The 25,095-nt window shown below is 48.0% G+C and overlaps 1 protein-coding gene across 1 annotated transcript in view; it reads right to left on the bottom strand.

Annotated features, from left to right (window-relative positions):
* LOC149445402 (uncharacterized) overlaps positions 1-25,095 on the bottom strand; it is a 135,371-nt gene that overhangs the window by 41,886 nt on the left and 68,390 nt on the right. Inside the window, exon 5 of the mRNA XM_089653815.1 lies at positions 17,654-17,716. Coding sequence (XP_089509941.1) covers positions 17,654-17,716 — 63 coding nt within the window. The remainder of the gene's footprint in view (positions 1-17,653; positions 17,717-25,095) is intronic.

Genomic DNA, 25,095 nt, shown 5'->3' with positions numbered 1-25,095 from the left:
GGTCTGTGTTTTATTAATAGAGATCAGAGTGATGTCATGGGACCTCCCAGAATCCTCCTCACCTCTCCGGTCAGGTCTGTGTTTTATTAAGGTATACGAGGGATGTCATGTGACCTCCCAGAATCCTCCCCACATCTCCGGTCAGGTCTGTGTTTTATTAATAGAGATGAGTGATGTCATGTGACCTCCCAGAATCCTCCTCACCTCTCCAGTCAGGTCTGTGTTTTATTAATAGAGATGAGAGTGATGTCATGTGAACTCCCAGAATCCTCCTCACCTCTCTGGTCAGGTCTGTGTTTTATTAATAGAGATAAGAGTGATGTCATGTGACCTCCCAGAATCCTCCTCACCTCTCCGGTCAGCAGGTAGATGATCTCCAGGGTGAGGTTTAGTATCTTCTCAGTCATGTAACTTCGGTCCTCCTCCATCCTCATTGGTGCCATCATGTGATCTATACAGGTCTCCTTGTAGACGGATAACTTTGGGAAATGAAAGTAAGAATGATTTGGATGGTATTGGTCACACAATAATAGGATGTGGATGTGAGGGGGGAATAGGAGGGTTGCTGGACATGTAAGATCTACTTCCCCATGCGAAGACAGTAGTCTGGACTGTTTAGTATTTGCTAAATTTTGGAGGTCCCGGGACCCTCTTGACCTGTCAAATCAGAAATCCCCTTTTCTCTGTTGGGTTTGTTTGGTCTCTGAACTGGTTTTGATGAGTTTTAGATCTGCAGACAAGGAATGATAAATCTGATCCTTCCTATGACTAGTTTGCTCTGAGGCAGTGCTGTGAGGTCAATGTCGGCTCATCATGATGTCCAGGAAGGGGAACTTACTGACTTTTGGCTGAAGTTGCTGGCTAATCAGGACAATTGGCAGACCTCCGGCTGCAGGGCTCCAATCTGTGGCAGCCTGCTGACTGACAGGAGTGATGTCACTGTCACTCTCTGCAGTAAGAGAAGAGATTGGATTGGGTAGAAGGAGGATGGTGCTGGTGGAGTAGAGAGCTGTCAGGAAGGAGCCTATTCTGTTCCCTCCAATGACAGCCTAGTGTGGGTAGAAGGAGGACAGCAGGATGATCTGAGTATCAAGTATACTGTAGTATCCAGGACATTGTACAGAGTGGTGGTGGGTTCCTGGGGCTCTGAATTCCAGCACCGGGCACTGCCAGAGCCTGTGTCATGGGAGGTATTGGAATGTCCCCCCCCACTTACCTTTTAGTCAAAAATGCACCAAGAGTCCTCCAATAAGAACAAGTGTCCAACAAGGGTGAAGGATTGTCATTCTGCATTCTATTTGGTATCTTGGAATACATTATTTGACCAGTGAGATGGTAAGAAGGTGAAGGTCGCCTTCCTTTCCTGGTAGGAGTTCTGTAAGGAGGTCTGGAAAGTAAGTGCAGGTAAGAGGAGAACCAGAGACCAAGATCCCCCCTCCCTGCCTCAGTGTCCCCCTGAGCCTGACAAACTTCTCTTTCCTCAGAGCTCTGCTCCCCACCAACCCTATCCTACCAGATTCCTTCAGCTACTCTACCCCCTTAAAACCCTTTAACTTCACTATCCCCTCAAGGGCCCCAAAGTCTCCCATTCTCAGTAACCCCTGAGAGACCCCTCAGCTCCTCTACTTCCCTCAGACCCCTCAGTATTTCCCTCCCTCTGACACCAATGATGGAACATATTCTTCATGGCCGGCTGGGGAATGTTTTCTTCCTCCTGAGCAGCAATGTAAGGGGCTCTATGCTCCATACTCCTGACCCCGGCACTCCATCATTGTGTTGGCTGCATAGTGTAATGATTGCCCATTGGCTGCCTGTGTAGTGTCATCATTGCCCTTTGTAGGCCATGTATGGTCAGGATGGTCCTTGTCTTGTCTATTTATTGTCAGTGCTGTTTGTTTAGAGGACCATATTACTAGAATTTATCTCCACAATGAGGAGAATGTTCCGGCCCCGGAAGTGGGGGAATGTTCTGCCCCTGAAGGGGTTCATCTGGGTTCCCACACTATATATGTGTGTATCATCATCTGCTGGAGATAAAAGACGTCACAGTGACTATGGAGGAAGAGGACGGACATGACTATGGAGGAAGAGGACGGACATGACTATGGAGGAAGAGGACGGACGTGACTATGGAGGAAGAAGACGGACGTGACTGTGGAGGAAGAAGACGGACGTGACTGTGGAGGAAGAGGACGGACGTGACTGTGGAGGAAGAGGACGGACGTGACTGTGGAGGAAGAGGACGGACGTGACTGTGGAGGAAGAGGACGGACGTGACTGTGGAGGAAGAGGACGGACGTGACCGTGGAGGAAGAGGACGGACGTGACCGTGGAGGAAGAGGACGGACGTGACCGTGGAGAAAGAGGACGGACGTGACCGTGGAGAAAGAGGACGGACGTGACCGTGGAGGAAGAGGACGGACGTGACCATGGAGGAAGAGGACGGACGTGGCCATGGAGGAAGAGGACGGACGTGGCCATGGAGGAAGAGGACGGACGTGGCCATGGAGGAAGAGGACGGACGTGGCCATGGAGGAAGAGGACGGACGTGGCCATGGAGGAAGAGGACGGACGTGGCCATGGAGGAAGAGGACGGACGTGGCCATGGAGGAAGAGGACGGACGTGGCCATGGAGGAAGAGGACGGACGTGACTATGGAGGAAGAGGACAGAGATGACGGGGGTTACCGGGTGTAAATAGAACATAACATCTTATTACCTCCTCTGCTGCCACTTCCAGCAAGGTCTCCTGTCCACTTTGTATGGTATACAACTTCCTGTCTTTATTCCAGATGACTTCCTGTCTGTGCCTGACATCACTTCCTGTCTTTGCCTGACATCACTTCCTGTCTGTGCCTGACATCACTTCCTGTCTGTGCCTGACATCACTTCCTGTCTGTGTTCTATAATAACTTCCTTTCTGGATAGAAGTGAGATCACCACCTTGTGGAGTTCACAGGAACTGCAGCCCCGAGAAACATTAAAATAACCGTTCCTGTGGTTTCCATGAAAGATCAAAAATAACTAAAAAAAAGGGGAGGGGAGAGGGGAGAGTCAAATCAGGAAGTAGTAGGGCATGGAGATGTATGGAATCCATGGATCCCATATTTTATCACATTGGTGATGTAGCTGGGGGCAGTGTTGTGGATGGCTTTGTACGTTGTGGTTAGTATTTTTGAATTTTATATGTTGGGTTAGTGGAAGTCAGTGAAGGGATTGGCAGAGAGGGGCAGCAGTCACTGATTGGTTGAGTTGTCTAATGAGAGCGATCCCACCAAACCTGATCCTTCTGGGGGAGACAATGCAAAAATATATATCAATCCACTCATAATGACATCATCTTCTGGGAGTGTCTGCACATCCATCCATTTCATACACATTTCATTGTCTCAGCAGATCTCCTGCAGACTATTAGCACCCATTTCCCTCTCTACGTCTCAGCAGATCTCCTGCAGCCTATTAGCGCCCATTTCCCTCTCTATGTCTCAGCAGATCTCCTGCAGCCTATTAGCTCCCATTTCCCTTTCTACATCTCAGCGGATCTCCTGCAGCCTATTAGCACCCATTTCCTTCTCTACGTCTCACCGAATCTCCTGCAGCCTATTAGCGCCCATTTCCTTCTCTACGTCTCACCGGATCTCCTGCAGCCTATTAGCTCCCATTTCCTTCTCTACGTCTCACCGGATCTCCTGCAGACTATTAGCACCCATTTCCCTCTCTACGTCTCAGCAGATCTCCTGCAGCCTATTAGCACCCATTTCCCTTTCTACGTCTCAGCGGATCTCCTGCAGCCTATTAGCTCCCATTTCCCTTTCTACGTCTCAGCGGATCTCCTGCAGCCTATTAGCTCCCATTTCCCTCTCTACGTCTCAGCGGATCTCCTGCAGCCTATTAGCGCCCATTTCCCTCTCTATGTCTCAGCGGATCTCCTGCAGCCTATTAGCGCCCATTTCCCTCTCTATGTCTCAGCGGATCTCCTGCAGCCTATTAGCTCCCATTTCCCTCTCTATGTCTCAGCAGATCTCCTGCAGCCTATTAGCGCCCATTTCCCTCTCTATGTCTCAGCGGATCTCCTGCAGCCTATTAGCTCCCATTTCCCTCTCTATGTCTCAGCAGATCTGCTGCAGCCTATTAGCTCCCATTTCCATTTCTATGTCTCAGCAGATCTCCTGCATCCTATTAGCACCCATTTCCCTCTCTATGTCTCAGCAGATCTCCTGCATCCTATTAGCACCCATTTCCATTTCTATGTCTCAGCAGATCTCCTGCATCCTATTAGCGCCCATTTCCCTCTCTATGTCTCAGTAGTGGTGTGACTACAGATGATCCCTCAATGTCGCCTCTCCAAGAATAATGTCCCTTCAATCTAATATTCCTGAGACATCTATACAAGTCCTGTGCCAACAACTTCTTCATGATACCTTTAGGGCTGAAGCCCAAACCTTTCCCCAGAAGGTCCATCTTCCCCGATGTCAGTCCAGCTGAGGAGAAGGTGACAATTCCGTCTATTTCTGTTGATGATGAATCATCTGTTGGGATGGTTGGATGAGTGGGAGATCCCTTGTTGCAGTATTGATGTTTCCTACCTCCCCTGTGGCCGGATCTCTGCTGTTTCCTTGATTCTGATGGACAATACGAGGCCGGTGTTGTCCTTCTATAGATTCTAATAATGTGCCTCCAGCAGAGGAGGGAAGTGATGGGTCAGAGGCTGTAGAAGAAGCTCTAGTGAGCAGTCTAGATGGACGAGGTGAGTCTTGTGTAGGTGGTGCTCCAAGAGTACGCCTGATTAGTAGATGGTTAGATGTTGGACTCCTTCAGCTGCTCGGCTGACAATGCAGACTGCAGTGTAGACTCCACCTGTGTGATCTGTACAGCCAGAACAGGTTCTTCCTTCTGGAGAAATTAAACTCCGAGAACAATGGAGCTCTTGTTTAGGACTTGTGTAAACAGACCACTGGACTCCTCCCTGTCCACAAACAGACCATTAGACTCCTCCCTGTCCACAAACAAACCACTGGACTCCTCCCTGTCCGCAGACCACTGGACTCCTCCCTGTCCGCAAACAGACCACTGGACTCCTCCCTGTCCACAAACAGACCACTGGACTCCTCCCTGTCCGTAAACAGACCATTAGACTCCTCCCTGTCCGTAAACAGACCATTAGACTCCTCCCTGTCCACAAACAGACCACTGGACTCCTCCCTGTCCACAAACAGACCACTGGACTCCTCCCTGTCCGTAAACAGACCATTAGACTCCTCCCTGTCCACAAACAGACCACTGGACTCCTCCGTAGCTGCATACAGACCATTGGACTCCTCCCAGTCCACAAACAGACCATTGGACTCCTCCCAGTCCGCAAACAGACCACTGGACTCCTCCCTGTCCGTAAACAGACCACTGGACTCCTCCCTGTCCGTAAACAGACCACTGGACTCCTCCCTGTCCGTAAACAGACCACTGGACTCCTCCCTGTCCGTAAACAGACCACTGGACTCCTCCCTGTCCGTAAACAGACCACTGGACTCCTCCCTGTCCGCAGACCACTGGACTCCTCCCTGTCCGCAGACCACTGGACTCCTCCCTGTCCGCAAACAGACCACTGGACTCCTCCCTGTCCACAAACAGACCACTGGACTCCTCCCTGTCCGTAAACAGACCATTAGACTCCTCCCTGTCCACAAACAGACCACTGGACTCCTCCGTAGCTGCATACAGACCATTGGACTCCTCCCAGTCCACAAACAGACCATTGGACTCCTCCCAGTCCGCAAACAGACCACTGGACTCCTCCCTGTCCGCAACCAGACCACTGGACTCCTCCCTGTCCGTAAACAGACCACTGGACTCCTCCCTGTCCGTAAACAGACCACTGGACTCCTCCCTGTCCGTAAACAGACCACTGGACTCCTCCCTGTCCGTAAACAGACCACTGGACTCCTCCCTGTCCGTAAACAGACCACTGGACTCCTCCCTGTCCGCAGACCACTGGACTCCTCCCTGTCCGCAGACCACTGGACTCCTCCCTGTCCGCAAACAGACCACTGGACTCCTCCCTGTCCGCAAACAGACCACTGGACTCCTCCCTGTCCGCAAACAGACCACTGGACTCCCCCCCTGTCCGCAAACAGACCACTGGACTCCTCCCTGAACACATACTGACCAGTGGACTCCTCCCTGTCCACAAACAGACCACTGGACTCCTCCCTGTCCACAAACAAAGCTGGGGTCAGTTTACCTCATAGCCCCCTTGGAATAAGCTGTGCTTCTAATATTCAGATAAAGTTATCTTTTTACATAGACAAGACAGCTGTCTTTAGGAACTTCTCAGGAGGACTTTGATCTGGTGTCATTTACCCAAAAAACCCTTCCCCCTCCTCCACTAAGAACACCCTCTTCCCCCCACAGAGGACACCCTCCCCCACTAAAGACACCCCCCCCCCACACAGAGGACACCCTCCCCCACTACAGACACCCTCTCCACTGAAGACACTCCTCCCCCTCCTTTCCTGTGCTGGGGACACTCTTCTCCTTCTCAGGACACACCTCTCCCCTAGTGTTGTCACCCCTCCCCACTGAAGACACTCTTTCCACTGAGATCACCCCCTCCAGTTTAACCAGTTGCTGCCCAGTCTATAGCCAGATGGCGGTTGGACGAACAGCTCGCCCCTCCAGGTGGTGCCATATGGTGTCCTTTCTGGAGCGTGCACCCCGCAGGGCTGTGGTGCGATCTGTCACCGGCCATGTACCTCAGACACGGCCGATGACAGATTTGTGTACTGGCCCTATTGCCAGTGCCATGTGACCTGCTGTGACCAATCACTGCAGGTCACATGACAGTTTTATACAATGGATGGCTTCCTTTCATGCCATTCATTGTATACAAGTGTGTCTAGCTGTGAATGGTCACAGCGATCACATGCACAAGCTGCACCAATCACAGCCCAGCTGTGTCATGTGATTAGCTGTAGCCAAATCACAGCTAAGCACAAAAAAACCCTGAATGAATCGATGTCATTCAGGTAAATGCATAAAACCTCCAGCAGCACTGAATGTCCATTCGGAAAGCACGCTGGATGCAGGACAGGCCAGTACCTCGATGGCATATTGAGCAAGTTCTGGCCAGTGATCCATCCTCAAGACCCAGTAACCCAGTGGATGATCAGTTGGAAAGGTCTCCAAGTCTGTTCTTGCCCCTAGATAATCCTGCACCATATGATGCAGACCCTGCCGATGGGTGCTTAAACCTAACAGTCCTGGGTGCTGAGGACTAAAGAACTGTTTAATCGGTCAGCTGGCCGCCTTCTCCACCGCTCTTCCTTTGACAGAATGAAGCCTCAGAAACACGTTGTCCAGGATATGGTGACCTCCCAGTGTCTGGAAAGGTGTTGCACAATTTCAGGGCATCCTCAGGATGTTTCATCCTCTGCTCCCTCTGGGAAGACTGGATGAGCTCTGCACCTTTACCCTTGTAACGTGGATCAAGAAGGGTTGCCAACCAGTATTGATCCCTCTTCTTGATAACATAAATCCTCAGGTCCTTACACAGACTTTGCAGAATCAGGGAGCCCATGCAGTGTAAGTTTGAGGAGGCAGGAGATTCTGAGTCCTCTGGGTCACTGAGGATGACATTGTCAGGAACTACCTCCTCCCAGCCATGTACTACTCCTGGCTGGGTTTCTGAGGACTGAAAAGTGTCCCTTGAATACTGCTCTATGTGATCCCCTACTTCCATGTTGCTGCAGTCCTCCTCCTCCTCCACTTCCTCCTCCTTCTGTGTGTTCTGCGGCCCCACAGGAATGGTTTCTGCATAAAGAGAGCCTTGAGAGGACAGGAAATCCTCCTCTTCCTCCCGCTGTTCTGCCTCCAGTGCCCTGTCCATGATTCCATGCAGCGTGTGCTCCAGCAGGATGACTACAGGGACAGTGTCACTGATGCATGCAGTGTCACAGCTCACCATCCTTGTGGCCTCCTCAGATGGTGACAGGACAGTGCATGCATCCATTGTCAGCAGCCACTGGTGAGGTGAGAAGAAGCCAAGCTCCCCTGAGCCTGTCCTTGTGCCATTTTCACACAGGTACTCATTGATGGTCCTCTGCTGTGTGTGCAGCCACTGCAGCATCACCAAAGTGGAGTTCCACCGAGTGGACATGTCACAAATGAGTCGTTGGTGGGCAGGTTGAATTTCAGCCAACTGAACACAGGCCGTGTATGACCACCAGAAATGGCCAGACTTTTCTGGCCTGCCTCAGAAGATCTTGAAAGCCTGGGTACCTGTTCAAGAAGCACTGCACCACCAAATTCAAGATGTGTGCCAAGCATGGAACATGTGTCAAGTGTACCTGTTGGAGGGCGGAGAGCCCCTTCAGAGCTGACAGAATCTCTGACCTGATGTGGCTCCTGTCCCTTAGACAGACCAGCTGAAGCACCACATGGCATCTTTTAGCCTGACTGCTCGCATAGCCCCTTGAATGCTTACGGAGCAGGGACAGACTGACCATTTGGAAACTTGGGCACTGCCCGAGGGCCCAGGGTCAGTAGGGGGCCCCATGAGATGCCCCTGGTACCTTTTTAATAGGCTTTTTTGAGTTTGGGCAAGGACACAGGAGCCCCATGATCCCCTATTGCCTGGGGGCCCCATGAGTTGTCGTCCGCCCCTGTTATGGAGCACTGCTGCTTCAGAGGACAATTCAGCAGAAGAGGCCATAGAGGAAGAGGAAGGGGAGGGGGTGGAGCAGACAGATGTGGCAGAATCACCACCAGGTTTTTGGAGGCATGGTGGTGGAACAAGCTCCAGAACTGAACCCTGTCCTGCATCCTTCCCAGCTGCTAGCAGAGTCACCCAGTGTGCCGTGACGGATATGTAACATCCCTGACTGTGACTGCTGGACCACGTGTCAGTAATGTGGACCTTGCTGCTGACCGCCTTGTCCAACAAGGCCAAAACATGACCTTCCACATGATGGTACAGAGCTGGAATGGCCTTGCATGAAACAAATTGTCTTTTCGGAACCTGTCACTGTGATACAGCACATTCTGCAAATTCCCGGAAAGGGGAAGAGTCCACCAGATGGAAAGGCACCAGTTGTAAGGCAGCAATTTGGCCAGGATAGAATGTGGATGGGTGGGACAGTCTTTTTTTCACGGTTCAGCAAATGGGGTAGTGAAATGTTCCTGCTGAAATCAACAGGTGGTGTCCTGCTGTCAGATGGGCCACCCACTGCTGTACCATCACTCCTCTCAGTGGAGGCTGTTGAGAAGACCTGACAGTAGAGATCCCAAATGAGGAGCAAGGAGAAGTCTGCACTTTTTCTGGGTCTTTCAGGTGCTGTTACCAGCGGGCTGCATGGCAGCTCATCATACGTCTTGTCAAGCATGTGGTGCCCAAGTGGCTGGTGTTTTGGCCACGCTTGGTCTGCTTCAGTCAAAGACTGCAAACAGCAATGCTGCACATGTGTTGAAGAAAGCCCACACCAGAGAACTTGTGGAAGTCTGCCTGGAGTCAGCAGCGCCCCCCACCTGTGGAGCTCTGTCGTGTGATGCCATTGGTTGGCTGCCCTTATGCCTGTCCCTGGAGGACATCCTGCCTTGTTGGAGTTCTGCCTCTTCCTCACTGTCCTCCTCTGTTCTCTCAGGCACCCAAGTATGGTCAGTGACCTCATCATCCCCTTCCTCCTCATCAATGGAGCCAACTTGGCAGTGTGCTTCGGCTGGGGGAACAGGACTGACAATTTATTTTCCCTCACTGGCGCCCCCTCTCTCTAGGCTCACGTCACTCCTTTCCTCATCCTGGGAACCAACATCACAGCATTCAGATTGCTGCACATCCTCCAGCAGCATGGGACTGACACTATGATCCAATCATTCTGGTGACTCCTCCATGCATGATGGTGGGGCTACGGAAGGAGCAGCTGTGGTGGACAAGGAGCCGGAGGAACAGGACACTTTGGCAGCTGTGGTGGAAGGCAAAATAGTATGAGCCTGGATGACAGAGGATGAGGATGACTGACTTATCCACTACACCACCTCTTCTGCATGTTGTGGTTCAATAATACGGCCAGCACTTTGGCCAATCATGGCTCTTCCTGAGAACTCAGCTGTTATTGGCCAAAGCGTTGCACCTGACCTGTGGTCAGGTGCAATGTTTTGACCAATCACAAGGCATGTTTTACATTGTTTGGGCACACGGGCAAACTTCCTGCATAATGGTGAACACTCAAACGGCTAATGTTCGAGTCGAACTTATGTTTGTCTCCAACCGTTAGCCCATCCCTACTCAAAATATTATTTTCTGCGGATCTACTGCTTCCACTTTACACCTACTTCATTGATCTTGTGTTGTTTGCCAGTAAATTGAGAATACTGAACCATGTGCAAATCCATATACAACAAAGTGCTCTGTGCTCAAGATGCAGTTCCCTGCAGATCTACTGCTTCCACTTTACACCAACTTCATGTAGCACTACCTCAGAAGGAGCTGAATGTTGCCCCTGGTTCCCCTTTGCTTTGCCCCACAGCAAGGCAAACACACACACTTCTGCTCGTTGTCTCCAATGACCAGTCTAGGGGATGTTTTGTGTTTGGAGTTTATTGTAGAACTGGGGATACGGATGGGGAATGTAGTCGGATCCTCCAGAATCAGAACTCTTCACACTGAGGACATCTAGCTGATCTCTTAGTAGAACACTTGTGAAGTCTCGGCTAACAGTAGATAGCAGACTTCTCAGTAACAAATAGCAGCAAGTAGTTGTAGGAGAGCGAAGTCCCATTAGCAGTAGCAATACTTGGACAAGCTCTGCAGAACACTAGGCAGGGCTCCCTTTCTCAGACCCAGGCTGACTATCAAGCACCAGAGGGGTAACAAGCACACAGAGCCCCCCAGATCTCTCAGAGTTTGCACTCACAGGTCCAAGGACAGAATGGTTGCCTCCTTCCAATCTTCCAAGCCACTCTCTCCAGTGACACCAGACAGAGCTTTGGCAGACAGCTCCCCTCAGTCAGCTTACTGTAGAATCAGGGTCACTCTCTCTAACTTCAGGCCCTCAGGTCACCCACCCGAGGACACATAACAGCAAGTGCCAGGCGAGGCAGCCTGCCTCCAGCCTGGCTGGTGCAATCCTCTCCGAGGAAAGACACTGAACCCATGTGCTCTCAGAATATAAATACCACTCCCAGCATGCAATGGGGCCACCCTCCCCTGCAATTGGCCAGGACTGTATCCATATTCATGCCGGTCATTTGTCTAGCCAATTCCCATGTTCTGGAAGACTCTCATAGCTTCCTGAAGGCGGGAAGAACTCAGACAAACTCCAACAGAACCAGAGCAGCATGAGCAGACCTGACTAATCAATCACAGCTCTCTGTAAATCAGAATACCGACTGAATTTACCTGACAGCCTCTCTGGTGAGCAGAGAAACACAGCTATGCTTTACCTGACTACACATCCTAGACCTGACCAGGAGGGGGCGCTACATTCATTCATCTCATCAGATTTGCTGCTATAGGAAATCATCTCAAATCCTGTGCAAATCCATGGAGACAGACAATATTGTGTGCTCAGTATAGTGTTCTCTGCAAGTCCACCGCTTCCACTTTGCATCTACTTCAATCAACTTATTGTACTCCAAAAATCCACCAATCAGTGAAAAGTTGATAAGGTGTGAAAGTGCTCCGCCCTCCAAACTGTGTCAGCTGTAGTGTAGCCCCGCCTTCTTCCACCTCTTGTACACGGGATGGTGAGGGCGCCCCCTAGTAGTGCTTCCCCCTCACCACACCAATAGGACTCCCAGCTTTTCAGCTCCCAGAGTCAGAAACATCCTTCACACTCTCCTCATCTCCGATGGTAAAGGAACCGGATCCTCCTCGCTCACTCCTGCAAGTCTGCTGCGGGTTCTGTCAGTCTCCCTCCTAGACTCCGCCTCCAACCGCCATTCCAGCAGGAGCTCCGCCTCTAAATACACACTCAGGGAGGAGAAAAAGGGGAACCCGACATCGTGTGACACCTTTTATTACATGGAAATACGAAAATCAACGGGACTAATGCAATCACATTTACTGCAAAATCAGAGGGGCCAAAATGTGTCCCCCGAGCAGTCATATATTTCTGTCCCCCTTGGTGGGAGTAGAGGTGACCCCTCTATAAGGATCTACAGTCCATACACACCCAGCACAAGGCCGGGGTCACACTACCAGACGCTTCTCGGGGCTGCAGTTCCTCTGAGCTCCACAAGGTGGGGATCTCACTTCTACCCAGACAGGAAGTCTGTATGAACTACAGACAGGAAGTGATGTCAGGGACAGACAGGAAGTGATGTCAGGTACAGACAGGAAGTTCTATGAATGAGGAAGTAGAGAGTCGTCATTCCTGGATCTGGCAGCAGAGGAGGTAATATGTAGATGAACCCCTTCAGGGGGAGGAGTTGATGATAATATATTTGCTCCCAAAGCTGGCCTACATGGTTCAGTTTTATCGTTCAGCCAGCGGGATGACCATAAAAACTGAAGTGATTCCCCCATCCACACATTGGAGGTGAATGGGGGAATCCTCCCCGCTGCACTCTTGTATTCTGACAATGGGGGGACTCCTCCGCTCTCAGAATACACAGATCAGCACTGAAGCTATTGGCTGCAGCCGCTGGGGGAGTGGCTTTTATCCGGCAGTGGCCACACATGGATGGAAATGTGAGCGATCCCTGCTGAACCAGCTGAATTTCCATGGATCTATGGTCACCTTCAGTGACTTCCTCCCCTCCCCCTCATCTCCTTCATGATGGAAGTCATGCTGAGATCATCTCCCATTGGCTGAGCAATATTCTCATTTGTCTCTCAGCTCCTTCTTGCTATTCCTCGTCCTGCCTGTTGTTTCCTTGGATTGATTTTCTGTGTAGTGACCCCGGCTTGGTCTCTTGGATGCGCTCGTCTGTTGCTTGCCCTGACCTTTCTCCTGATTCCTGGATCTCCTCCTCATCTCTCCTCCATATCCTCTTACACAGCTTTTCTCCACACCTGCAGTGACCCTGGGGGGAGGAAACTTGGCACCAGCACGCCGCCAAATCCATCCCCACCATTAGGGGCTCTGGAGACAATTGTCTGCTATTTACACTCCGTTCCTCTGCACGTCACCTGATCACATGACAGCTTACTTCCACAGATTCCGGACAGATTTCTGGATGGTAAAGGTCAAAGGTCACTCTTCAGTTTAGGAGAGGTAGGACGCACCCAGGAACAAGGATCTGGTTTATACAGGAGCCTCATATAGAGGACCCCTCAAATATCCTCATCCAAATGTCCCTCCATCCAGAGTCAGAGAATTCTATGACATCACACTGACCTCACAGCTCCTCCTCCCAATGTCCCTCCATTCAGAGACAGACAATCCTATGACATCACGCTGACCTCACAGCTCCTTCTCCCAATGTCCCTCCATCCAAAGTCAGAGAATCCTATGACATCACACTGACCTCACAGCTCCTCCTCCTAATGTCCCTCCATCCAGAGTCAGAGAATCCTATGACATCACACTGACCTCACAGCTCCTCCTCCCAATGTCCCTCCATCTGCATTTTCTGATGCTCTTAGGATGTGGGGGCCCCTTGGTATCCTCACATGTAAAGTGGGACTGTTGGTCAGAATGGTGCAACAAGCCTATACCCTGCGTAGTGTGGGGGTCCTGTGGGGGGAATTATACCTCAGCCTGAAGTGGGGCTTTAATAAAATGGAGACCTGAATGGAGAGGTGAGGAGGATTCTGGGAATATCATTTGATGTGACTATTTGTGTTCAGATGTAGAGTTTTCCTCCTGTGAAGTCTGGAGATCATATGACATCACATTGCCTCCACCTCCCTCCCTGATAGAAGAGAGAAAGAAGAAGAAGATTCTAGAAGTCACCAGAGAGATCACTGAGCTGCTGACAGGAGAGGTGAGCGGTGCCGGGAATTCTGGGACATTCTCCAGTAACAGACAAGGGATGTGTCTGGATGGTGACTGTATCATTGTGTGTGTCAGGTTCCTATAAGGTGTCAGGGTGTCACTGTCTATTTCTCCATGGAGGAGTGGGAGTATTTAGAAGGACACAAGGATCTCTACAAGGACGTCATGATGGACAATCAGCCGCCCCTCACATCACCGGGTAAGAGGAGACTTTATTGTAAAGGAGAGAGCAGTACGGAGGATCCACCTAGATCCCCCATCATCTGATAAACACATAGAAACAATGGATTCAGTCAGTGTGTGTGTTTCCTACAGATGGATCCAGTCATGGGAACCCACCAGAGAGATGTCCCCGTCCTCTGTATTCCCGGGATTCCACACAGGAAGGTCACACCATCCCTCACCATCATCAGGTAGATGATGACAATTATTGGTAGTTGTGATTTATACACAGCATGTTTGTTACAATGAATGTTTTATTATATCTTTCAGAGTGGAAACCTCGATGATTATATTATTGTTGTTAAAGAAGAGTATAAAGAGGAGGATGAGGAGTATGGAGTGATGGAGGAGTTTTCAGAAGGACACAAGGATATGATGGAGCCACCTAATACCAGTAACCCACCAGAGAGATGTCCCCGTCCTCTGTATTCCCGGGATTCCACACAGGAAGATCACACCATCCCTCACTATTACAAGGTTGGTGGGATGGAGCATCCAGAGCATGGACTTGTGGAGACAATGTGTGGAATTTGTATGTGATTTCACAATAATGAAACTCATATTTTACAGGTGACCTCTTCTGTCATTCTCTTGGTTTAGGGTGAAGATCTGATGTATATAAAAGTTGAGGTGAAATCAGAAGAAGAAGAGGCGTATGTGAGGGATGATCAGCAGTCTATGGAGGAGGATGGAATAACGGGGACATTTATAGAGGAGGACACTCCTACAGAGATCAGCACAGGTGGGTCATGAACACTAAATCCATTCCTCCACCCATACTGCTCACTGATTGGTCCAGAGTAGGGCGGGGACTGGGTGATATCAGCCTGTAATCCCCTGGTCACTTTCCTGAGCTGTGTTCCCCGTCCTGTATTCCTGGATTTCTCTCGGATAATCTTCCTTCTCTGTGCTGCAGACACAATTTATGTCTCTAGACTGGATTTATGGAGGTTCTGGGGTTCAGCTGGCAGCAAAATGTTGATTTTCACCATAGACATTGCAAGGATTCATCCTATGTCTGTAGCCTTTAAATGTCTTCGGTAATTTCTAGCCTCTGAGCTCAGGAGGAATAAAGCTCCGGACACCGAAGTGTGCAAGCTGAATCTCTGAAAGTTTAATACGTGCGAGCAGGTTTTACAAATTCAGAATTACGAATGATATATTGTAATGACCAATGATATATTGTAATGACCAATGATATATTGCACTCTTATCGAGAGAGATAACAACCACAAATGATTGAAGACCACCACATAGGGCAGTTCCATTTCTACAGAATAGAAACTGAATTCATGAAGCAAAGAGTTGTTACAAGTGACATATAAACACGAAACTAACTTGCTCACACATCTACAATGGAGGCATTAAACACAATGGATGCCAGTTTATAAGACATATTTCCTTACAGTTCCTCCCTTTTGTCACGTAGTAACACATCAAATTTCACAGTTGTTGTTTCTAATATGCATCCTGATTGGCAAAAAACTTGTTAAAAATGCACATGCAAAATTTAGCAGCAACATAAAACATAACTATTAGAAAAAAACATAATAAAATCAGCATGCCTACTTTCTTAAACCATCCAAAAAAATCTCCAAATCTTCCCAACCCTTTAAAAGGGTTCCAGCCATCTTCAGCTATGGATGGAGCTGGAGCTTGTAAAGCATTTACCTGGTCTCTATGATTCTCAATGACTTCATAGTAGTCTGGGATCCCAGCAGACGTGTTATGTATCCATGTACAACACTCATAGTCAGTAGTAGACTCACACAGCCCAGTCATCTTCAGCTATGGATGGAGTTGGAGCTTGTAAAGCATTTACCTGGTCTCTATGACTCTCAATGACTTCATAGTAGTCTGGGATCCCAGCAGACGTGTTATGTATCCATGTACAACACTCATAGTCAGTAGTAGACTCACACAGCCCAGTCATCTTCAGCTATGGATGGAGCTGGGGTTTGTAAAGCATTTACCTGGTCTCTGTGATTCTCAATGACTTCATAGTAGTCTGGGATCCCAGCAGACGTGTTATGTATCCATGTACAACACTCATAGTCAGTAATAGACTCACACAGCCCGGCCATCTTTGGCTATGGATGGAGCTGGGGCTTGTAAAGCATTTACCTGGTCTCTATGATTCTCAATGACTTCATAGTAGTCTGGGATCCCAGCAGACGTGTTATGTATCCATGTACAACACTCATAGTCAGTAGTAGACTCACACAGCCCAGTCATCTTCAGCTATGGATGGAGCTGGGGCTTGTAAAGCATTTACCTGGTCTCTGTGATTCTCAATGACTTCATAGTAGTCTGGGGTCCCAGCAGACGTGTTATGTATCCATGTACAACACTCATAGTCAGTAGTAGACTCACACAGCCCGGTCAATGCTGCTCCCATTTGTTCTATTCCCATTTCATTCATGAGTACCTGTTTTCTTCATGCCTGTAGTTCAACATTCACAAGACTTACTTCTAGTTGTGTTTCATTTATAATCTGATCCATAATAAGTGAATAATTATTTAACCTTCTCCCCAATTCTATCCCCACCCAGTCCATGCAGGAACCATGGCCAGGCTTGGTCTTCTGTTTTATACAAGTCCCTCTCATGCCTACATTTCATAGGATATCAGGGATGACTACTAGCCAGTAAAGCATCACTGTGTGTCCCTCCCATGACATCCATTACTGGTACCAAGGTGGCTAAGTAACACCATCCTTCCTGTCCTTGGGGGGTCCATGGATTACAAGTTTTCCCACAACATACCTGGACTCCTTCAGTAAAATCTACTGATTAATCTTTCCATACTTGACTTACATTTGGGTTAGGGTAACCAACTAAATCTGGCTTAATGAAAACTCGCCCTACTCCATAGTATTTCCTGTGGGATGCATTGTTAGGAATGTTTTCTATGTATTTTCCATCCATTCTTAGTAGTGTTTACTTGTACAAAGTCCCCGTCCTCAGGTACCTTCCCAGTGACATTAAGTTTAGACTGACTACAACATTCTTCTCCTTCATTTGATTTGCTGCCTCAATGAAAACACCATTCAGGTTCCATCATAACTCCCAACACTTCAGATTTCAGCCTTGTAGTAACATTTGTGAGGATAATACTCAGATTACCAATAAACATTCATGTCACATTTTTTGGTGCCGCATACAAAGGAATGTTCATAGTTTCGGGGTGGAGTATACTGCAAACCCAACAACTCTCAAATCCCGAGAGCTTGGCATACCTATACTTACATTTCAATAGTGACATATTCTCGGTCAATGATCTTTTCTGCTGCTTTTTTATTAGTCCGCTGTCATTTACGGTCTTATTGTTGTGGCCACAGATTGGTGGCCATTCTTCTGGATGATCGTAGCAGTGACTAGCCCAGTAAGCCACTGAAACACTTATCACTAAGAGACAACCAAAAGATAGTTCTTCCAGGCTGTCTCTGGATGAAGCAGCATTCTGGAGATTGAAGAACACTGGTAGGTCTGTCTCCTTTACCTGTTCCATCTGTTGCTCCTGGTTCCTTGGAGGTTCCTTGGAGGTTCCGGGATCCTCTTTACTCTAGAAGCATGTATCCAGACGTTGGAATCAGCAGTCAGAACTGTGGTTCTCATCACATGGTATGGTAGTTTCTTCGTATGGCGGATCTGTGGTCTTGTGTTTGTGAAGATCCTTAACCAATACCCATCTCCTGGCTTGTACGGGTGGGTTGGATCATCTGTGGGAAGAGGGAATGAGAGAGAGACATCACCATATACATTTGAAACTCTAAAAATTAGAATATTGTGCAAAAGTTCATTTATTTCAGTGCAGCAACTTAAAAGGTGAAACTAATATATGAGATAGACTCATTACATGCAAAGCAAGATAGTTCAAGCCGTGATTTGTCATCATTGTGATGATTATGGCTTACAGCTCATGAAAACCCCAAATCCACAATCTCAGAAAATGAGAATATTGTGAAAAGGTGGAATATTCTCAGATCAAAGTGTCCCACTCTAATCAGCTCATTCAGCCATAACACCTGCAAAGGGTTCCTGAGCCTTTAAATGGTCTCTCAGTCTGGTTCAGTAGGAATCACAATCATGGGAAAGACTGCTGACCTGACACCATCACTGACACCCTCCATAAGGAGGGAAAGCCTCAAAAGGGAATTGCAGAAGAAGTTGGATGTTCCCAAAGTGCTGTATCAAAGCACATTAATAGAAAGTTATGTGGAAAGGAAAAGTGTGGAAGAAAAAGGTGCACAAGCAGCAGGGATGACTGCAGCCTGGAGAGGATTGTCAGGAAAAGGCCATTCAAAAGTGTTGGGGACTTTCACAAGGAGTGGACTGAGGCTGGAGTCAGTGCATCAAGAGCCACCACACAGACAGATCCTGGACATGGGCTTCAAATGTCGTATTCCTCTTGTCAAGCCGCTCCTGAACAACAAACAACGTCAGAAGCGTCTTACCTGGGCTAAAGAAAAACAGACCTGGCTGTTGCTCAGTGGTCCAAAGTCCTCTTTTCTGATGAGAACAACATCTCATTTGGAAACCAAGGACCCCGAGTATGGAGGAAGAATGGAGAGGCCCAAGGACCCCGAGTATGGAGGAAGAATGGAGAGGCACAAGGATCCCGAGTATGGAGGAAGAATGGAGAGGCCCAAGGACCCCAAGAATGGAGGAAGAATGGAGAGGCCCAAGGACCCCGAGTATGGAGGAAGAATGGAGAGGCCCAAGGACCCCGAGTATGGAGGAAGAATGGAGAGGCCCAAGGACCCCGAGTATGGAGGAAGAATGGAGAGGCCCAAGGACCCCAAGAATGGAGGAAGAATGGAGAGGCCCAAGGACCCCGAGTATGGAGGAAGAATGGAGGGGCACACACTGCAAGATGCTTGAAGTCCAGTGTGAAGTTTCCACAGTCTGTGTTGATTTGGGGAGCCATGTCATCTGCTGGTGTTGGTCCACTGTGCTTCATTAAGTCCAGGGTCAACACAGCCGTCTACCAGGAGATTTTGGAGCACTTCAAGCTTCCTTCCGCAGACGAGCTTTATGGGGAGGCTGACTTCATTTTCCAGCAGAACTTGGCACCGCCCACACTGCCAAAAGCACCAAAACCTGGTTCAATGACCGTGGGATTACTGTGCTTGATTGGCCAGCAAACTCGCCTGACCTGAACCCCATAGAGAATCTATGGGGCATTGCCAAGAGAAAGATGAGAGACATGAGACCGAACAATGCAGAAGAGCTGAAGGCTGCTATTGAAGCATCCTGGTCTTCCATAACACCTCAGCAGTGCCACAGGCTGATAGCTTCCATGCCACACCGCATTGAGGCAGAAATTGCTGCAAAAGGGGCCCAAACCAAGTACTGAGTACATATGCAGCTTCTACTTTTCAGAGGTCCGATATTGTTCTATGTACAATCCGTGTTTTATTGATTGCATGGAATATTCTCATTTTCTGAGATTGTGGATTTGGGGTTTTCATGAGCTGTAAGCCATAATCATCACAATGATGACAAATCACGGCTTGAACTATCTTGCTTTGCATGGAATGAGTCTATCTCATATATTAGTTTCACCTTTTAAGTTGCTGCACTGAAATAAATGAATGAATGAATGAATGCACCATATTCTCATTTTTCAAGTTTTACCTGTACACCATTCAGCACCCTAATCAATTCCTGGACATATCTTTCCGGGATTAATTCTAAATCACCTGACATAACTACCAAAGGACCTCTTGTCCAGGGGGTGGGGAATGGCCTGCCCATAAGAATTTCAAAGGGGGAAAGCTTGGTGCCTTTATGTGGTGTCATCCTCATCTCAGCCAGAACAGCTGGCAAGAACGCTTCCCATCACTTCAATGTCCCCCCCTGTTGCCTTCCTTAGTTTTTCCTTCAGGGTCCTATTTGCCCGTCCTACCTGACCAGAACTCTGTGTGGTAGAATATGTGGAACTTCCAGTCAATGCTCATCAGTTTGGCTACCTGTTGTGTAACCTTTGATGTAAATGCTGGTCCTTTGTTTGAGTCTATACTGACCAGACATCCCCATCGAGGGATGATTTCTTTGTAAAGGATTTTAGCAACGCTCCTTGCATCCTCTTTGTTACAAATGCTTCAGGCCAGCGACTAAAGCGATCCACTATCACCAGCAGAAACTTGCCTCATCCACTATTAGGCATGTGTGTGAAATCAATTTGAAGTTCCTCAAATAGTCCACTAGGTGGCAATAGCTGATCATGTCTAACCTGATTGGGGTTTCCACCATTGTTTCTGATGCATGTAACACACGCCCTATTTATTCTTGTGTCTGCTTAGTAAGATTTGGAACACAAAATCTTTTCTTTATTTCATCTTTCACTACCTGCCAACCCCGATGTCCTATGCCATGGAACTGCGCCATAATGAGAGGAGCGCTGTGACGTGGGAGTCCTAGGATACCTCCTTTTGACATTAGACAATTACATCTCATGTCAACTCCTTCTGTTGCCAGTATGCTACATCCTCTTCATTTCTGTATATTGCAGCTCCTTGAGAAGAGAATGTTCCGGTAACATAGGTGGATCTAAAATGGCCAATAGACATTTGTGAGTTTACAAGAGGTGTTGCTGTCGGGCGGCATTTTTAGCAGTGCAATCAGCAAATGCCTTGCCTTTGGCTACAAAATCAGAGGAAGATGTGTGTGCCTTACATCTAATTCCTGAAATGGACCTAGGATTATGAATGGCTTCCAAAACATTGTTTATTAGGTCCCCATGTGATACTCCTTTTCCATCTGCAGTGGAGAATTCCCTTCTCTGCCATATTTTACCAAAATCATGGACAACTCCAAAAGCATACCTAGAATCTGTGTAAACAGTTACATCTTGATTCTCACAAAGTTCACAAGTCCTTGTTAGTGCAATCAATTCTGCAGCTTGGGCTGATTTGTGAGTGAGGGGTAATGCCTCCTGAACAATGTCAGGTAACGGGACCACTGCATACCCTGGTATAAAGGTATCATCAGAAGGTCTGGGACAAGAACCATCTACAAATATGTCCAGAGCTTCCGGAATGGGTGTTGTATGTCTATTCTGGGAGAGGTATCTTCATGTATGACCTGAACACAATCATGTTCCTCGGGTGGGTTGTCAGTTTCACCGTTTATCCATAGCAAACAATTTAGCATAGCTAGAGGACCTGAGTTTGAACCTACATATTTCACTTCCAAATTTGTAGTTGATGTCAAAATCACTTGATAACCGCTTGCCCTTTGTGCTGTCATGTGCTGCGTAGTGAGGTTCTTAAGGACATGTAGTACATGATGTGTGGTGTATAGGATGGTTTTATGTCCCAGAGTGTAAGGGATTTCCGGCTAAAAGAATTGCGTTTGGGAATGTGCGAAAGAGAAGATTGCCGCAGCACATGAATCTGCGCATGTGCAGGATCCCGACAAGGCATACAGGCAGGCAGGCACTAGGACCCAGGTGCACCTGTCACCAATGATTGCCATCTGATCTGTCTCTTTCCTCTCTTCCTCGGGTCTTCCATCTGATCTGTCTCCTTCCTCTCTTCCTCGGGACTGCCATCTGATCTGTCTCCTTCCTCGGGACTGCCATCTGATCTGTTTCCTTCCTCTCTTCCTCGGGACTGCCATCTGATCTGTCTCCTTCCTCTCTTCCTCGGGACTGCCATCTGATCTGTCTCCTTCCTCGGGACTGCCATCTGATCTGTTTCCTTCCTCGGGACTGCCATCTGATCTGTTTCCTTCCTCTCTTCCTCGGGACTGCCATCTGATCTGTCTCCTTCCTCTCTTCCTCGGGACTGCCATCTGATCTGTTTCCTTCCTCGGGACTGCCATCTGATCTGTTTCCTTCCTCTCTTCCTCGGGACTGCCATCTGATCTGTCTCCTTCTTCGGGACTGCCATCTGATCTGTTTCCTTCCTCGGGACTGCCATCTGATCTGTCTCCTTCCTCTTCCTCAGGACTGTCATCTGATCTGTCTCCTTCCTCTCTTCCTCAGGACTGCCATCTGATCTGTCTCCTTCCTCTTCCTCGGACTGCCATCTGATCTGTCTCCTTCCTCCCTTCCTCAGGACTGCCATCTGATCTGTCTCCTTCCTCCCTTCCTCAGGACTGCCATCTGATCTGTCTCCTTCCTCTTCCTCGGGACTTCCATCTGATCTGTCTCCTTCCTCTCTTCCTCGGGACCGTCATCTGATCTGTCTTCTTCCTCTCTTCCTCGGGACTGCCATCTGATCTGTCTCCTTCCTCTCTTCCTCGGGACTGCCATCTGATCTGTCTCCTTCCTCTCTTCCTCGGGACCGTCATCTGATCTGTCTCCTTCCTCTCTTCCTCGGGACCGCCATCTGATCTGTCTCCTTCCTCTCTTCCTCGGGACCGCCATCTGATCTGTCTCCTTCCTCTCTTCCTCGGGACCGCCATCTGATCTGTCTCCTTCCTCTCTTCCTCTGGACCGCCAACTGATCTGTCTCCTTCCTCTCTTCCTCGGGACCGCCATCTGATCTGTCTCCTTCCTCTCTGCCTCGGGACTGCCATCTGATCTGTCTCCTTCCTCTCTTCCTCCTACAGCCCCTCCCTCCTCCTCCCATACTGTACTATCCGGACTCTGTATCTCCACTGCTTGTTCTACGGGAGGCTGTAGTGGTCTATCTGTTCTCAAAGATTTGAGGAAATCCTCATCCTCTGTCTTTGGTAATGCTGGATATACTTGTGTAGAAGTTGGCGGGGCAGATGCTGGGGGTTAAAGAGTGGAGATTAAAATTCCTGGGCTCCGGAGTGTAACCAGTCATTCTGAGCCAGTGAACACCCGCAGATTTCATGTATTTATAGTCCCAGCTCGGGCAAGTTGAAAGATGTCTTATCTCCTAAACACAGTCCCCTTATCATGTCCATATGAATCTTATCATTAGACCCATCTCTAGGAAAGGGACCACTGCTTTTCATATCCAGGGGCCATTCTGCAATACTGTCTGTGAAAGGAACCACATAGTTATCGTCCCATGGTGATACTCTGATCACATATTCTTTACAAGTTAGCCTAGACCATTCCGGATTCTCTTTCTTTTTCTCAGCAATATCACTTAACACTTTATGCGGAAGCCTTGGAATTTTTGGCAGAGATCCCTTACTTTGGATCTTTCCCATAGTGGAAGCAAAACAGCTGTTAGACAAAGCAATAAATGATTACAATATCAGTACTTATTCCCTGAAGCGGAGAGGTTGTCATGTCTGCAAAGCCTTCTCCACAGTTCAGGAGTTTAACACCTAAAAGTACAAATCCTTGTAATAAACCTGTTCTGAAGAAACACAAATACTACATAGCAGTTCCATAACACACAGCAAATAGGCACTTCTACTTCTAAAATGGCAGAAATAGCCGAGGACTCCTGTGAATTCACAATACATCTGCCGAGGCAATTTTTCCCCAGAGGCTTCCAAAACCTCTGAATTTCCTTTGAGGACCCACCTCAAGGACTCTCCGTGAGATCCAACAATCTCACATGGAAACTTTGGCTGCTGTCCCGGGGTCTTTAAAGGGGATTTGATCCGGCAAAACTAAGACAAAATAGCTCAGCTTACCTGACCAGCCTCGCCTTTAATCCCGACTTCTGACACCAGATTGCAAGGATTCAACCTATGTCTGTAGCCCTTTAAATGTCTTCGGTAATTTCTGCCCTCTGATCTCAGGAGGAATAAAACTCCGGACACCAAAGTGTGCAAACTAAATCTCTGAACGTTTAATGCGTGCGAGCAGGTTTTACAAATGCAGAATGACCAACGAAGTATTGTAATGACCAATAATATATTGTAATGACCAATGAAATATTGTAATGACCAACGAAATATTGTAATGACCAACGAAATATTGTAATGACCAATAATATATTGTAATGACCAATGAAATATTGTAATGACCAATAATATATTGTAATGACCAATAATATATTGTAATGACCAATAATATATTGTAATGACCGACGATGTATTGTAATGACCGACGATGTATTGTAATGAACGATGATATATTGTAATGACCAACAAAATATTGTAATGACCAACGATACATTATAATGACCAACGATATATTGTAATGACCAATAAAATATTTTAATGACCAACGATACATTGTAATGACCAACGAAATATTGTAATGACCAACGAAATATTGTAATGACCAACGATATATTGTAATGACCAACGATATATTGTAATGACCAACGATATATTGTAATGACCAACGATATATTGTAATGACCAATGATATATTGCAATCTTATCAAGAAATATAACGACCACAAATGACTGAAGACCACCATATAAGGCAGTTCCATCTACAGAATGGGAACTGAATTCATGAAACAAACAGTTGTCACAAGTGACATATAAACACCAAACTAACTTGTTCCCACATCTACAATGGAGGCATTAAACACAATGGATGCCAGTTTATAAGACATTTTTCCTTACAGGGGGAATTGTACCGTCCTGACATTTGGGGGTATTTGTACCATCCTGACATTTGGAGGGATCTGTCCTGTTCTGACATTTGGGGGTATTTGTACTGTCCTGACATTTGGGGGATATCTGTACTGTCCTGACATTTGGGGGATATCTGTCCCGTCCTGACATTTGGGGGATATCTGTACCGTCCTGACATTTGGGGTATTTGTACCGTCCTGACATTTGGGGGGATTTGAACCAATCAGCTCCTGTCTAGTAATCCTCTTTGTCATTGTATTTTAGTCCATGGCCGGGAGATGAGGAAAACCTCCGAGGATTGTCTCACTTTGTCTCCAGACTGGAAAGTAGAAGATGAGGACATCACACAGTATAGTCCAGGAGAAAACCCGGCTCCCTCCAATGTCCATCCGGCACCACCCAGTGTAGATGGACCATCGGATTCCTCGTATCCTGAGGAACCTCAGACTGCGCGGGTCCAGGTCAGCGTTA

The sequence above is a fragment of the Staurois parvus genome, unplaced genomic scaffold, assembly GCF_062004578.1.
Source record: "Staurois parvus isolate SC_StPar_1 unplaced genomic scaffold, SC_StPar_1.0 ptg000721l, whole genome shotgun sequence".
NCBI classification, from domain to species: Eukaryota; Metazoa; Chordata; class Amphibia; order Anura; family Ranidae; genus Staurois; species Staurois parvus.
This window is presented reverse-complemented; position numbering and strand designations above follow the sequence as displayed.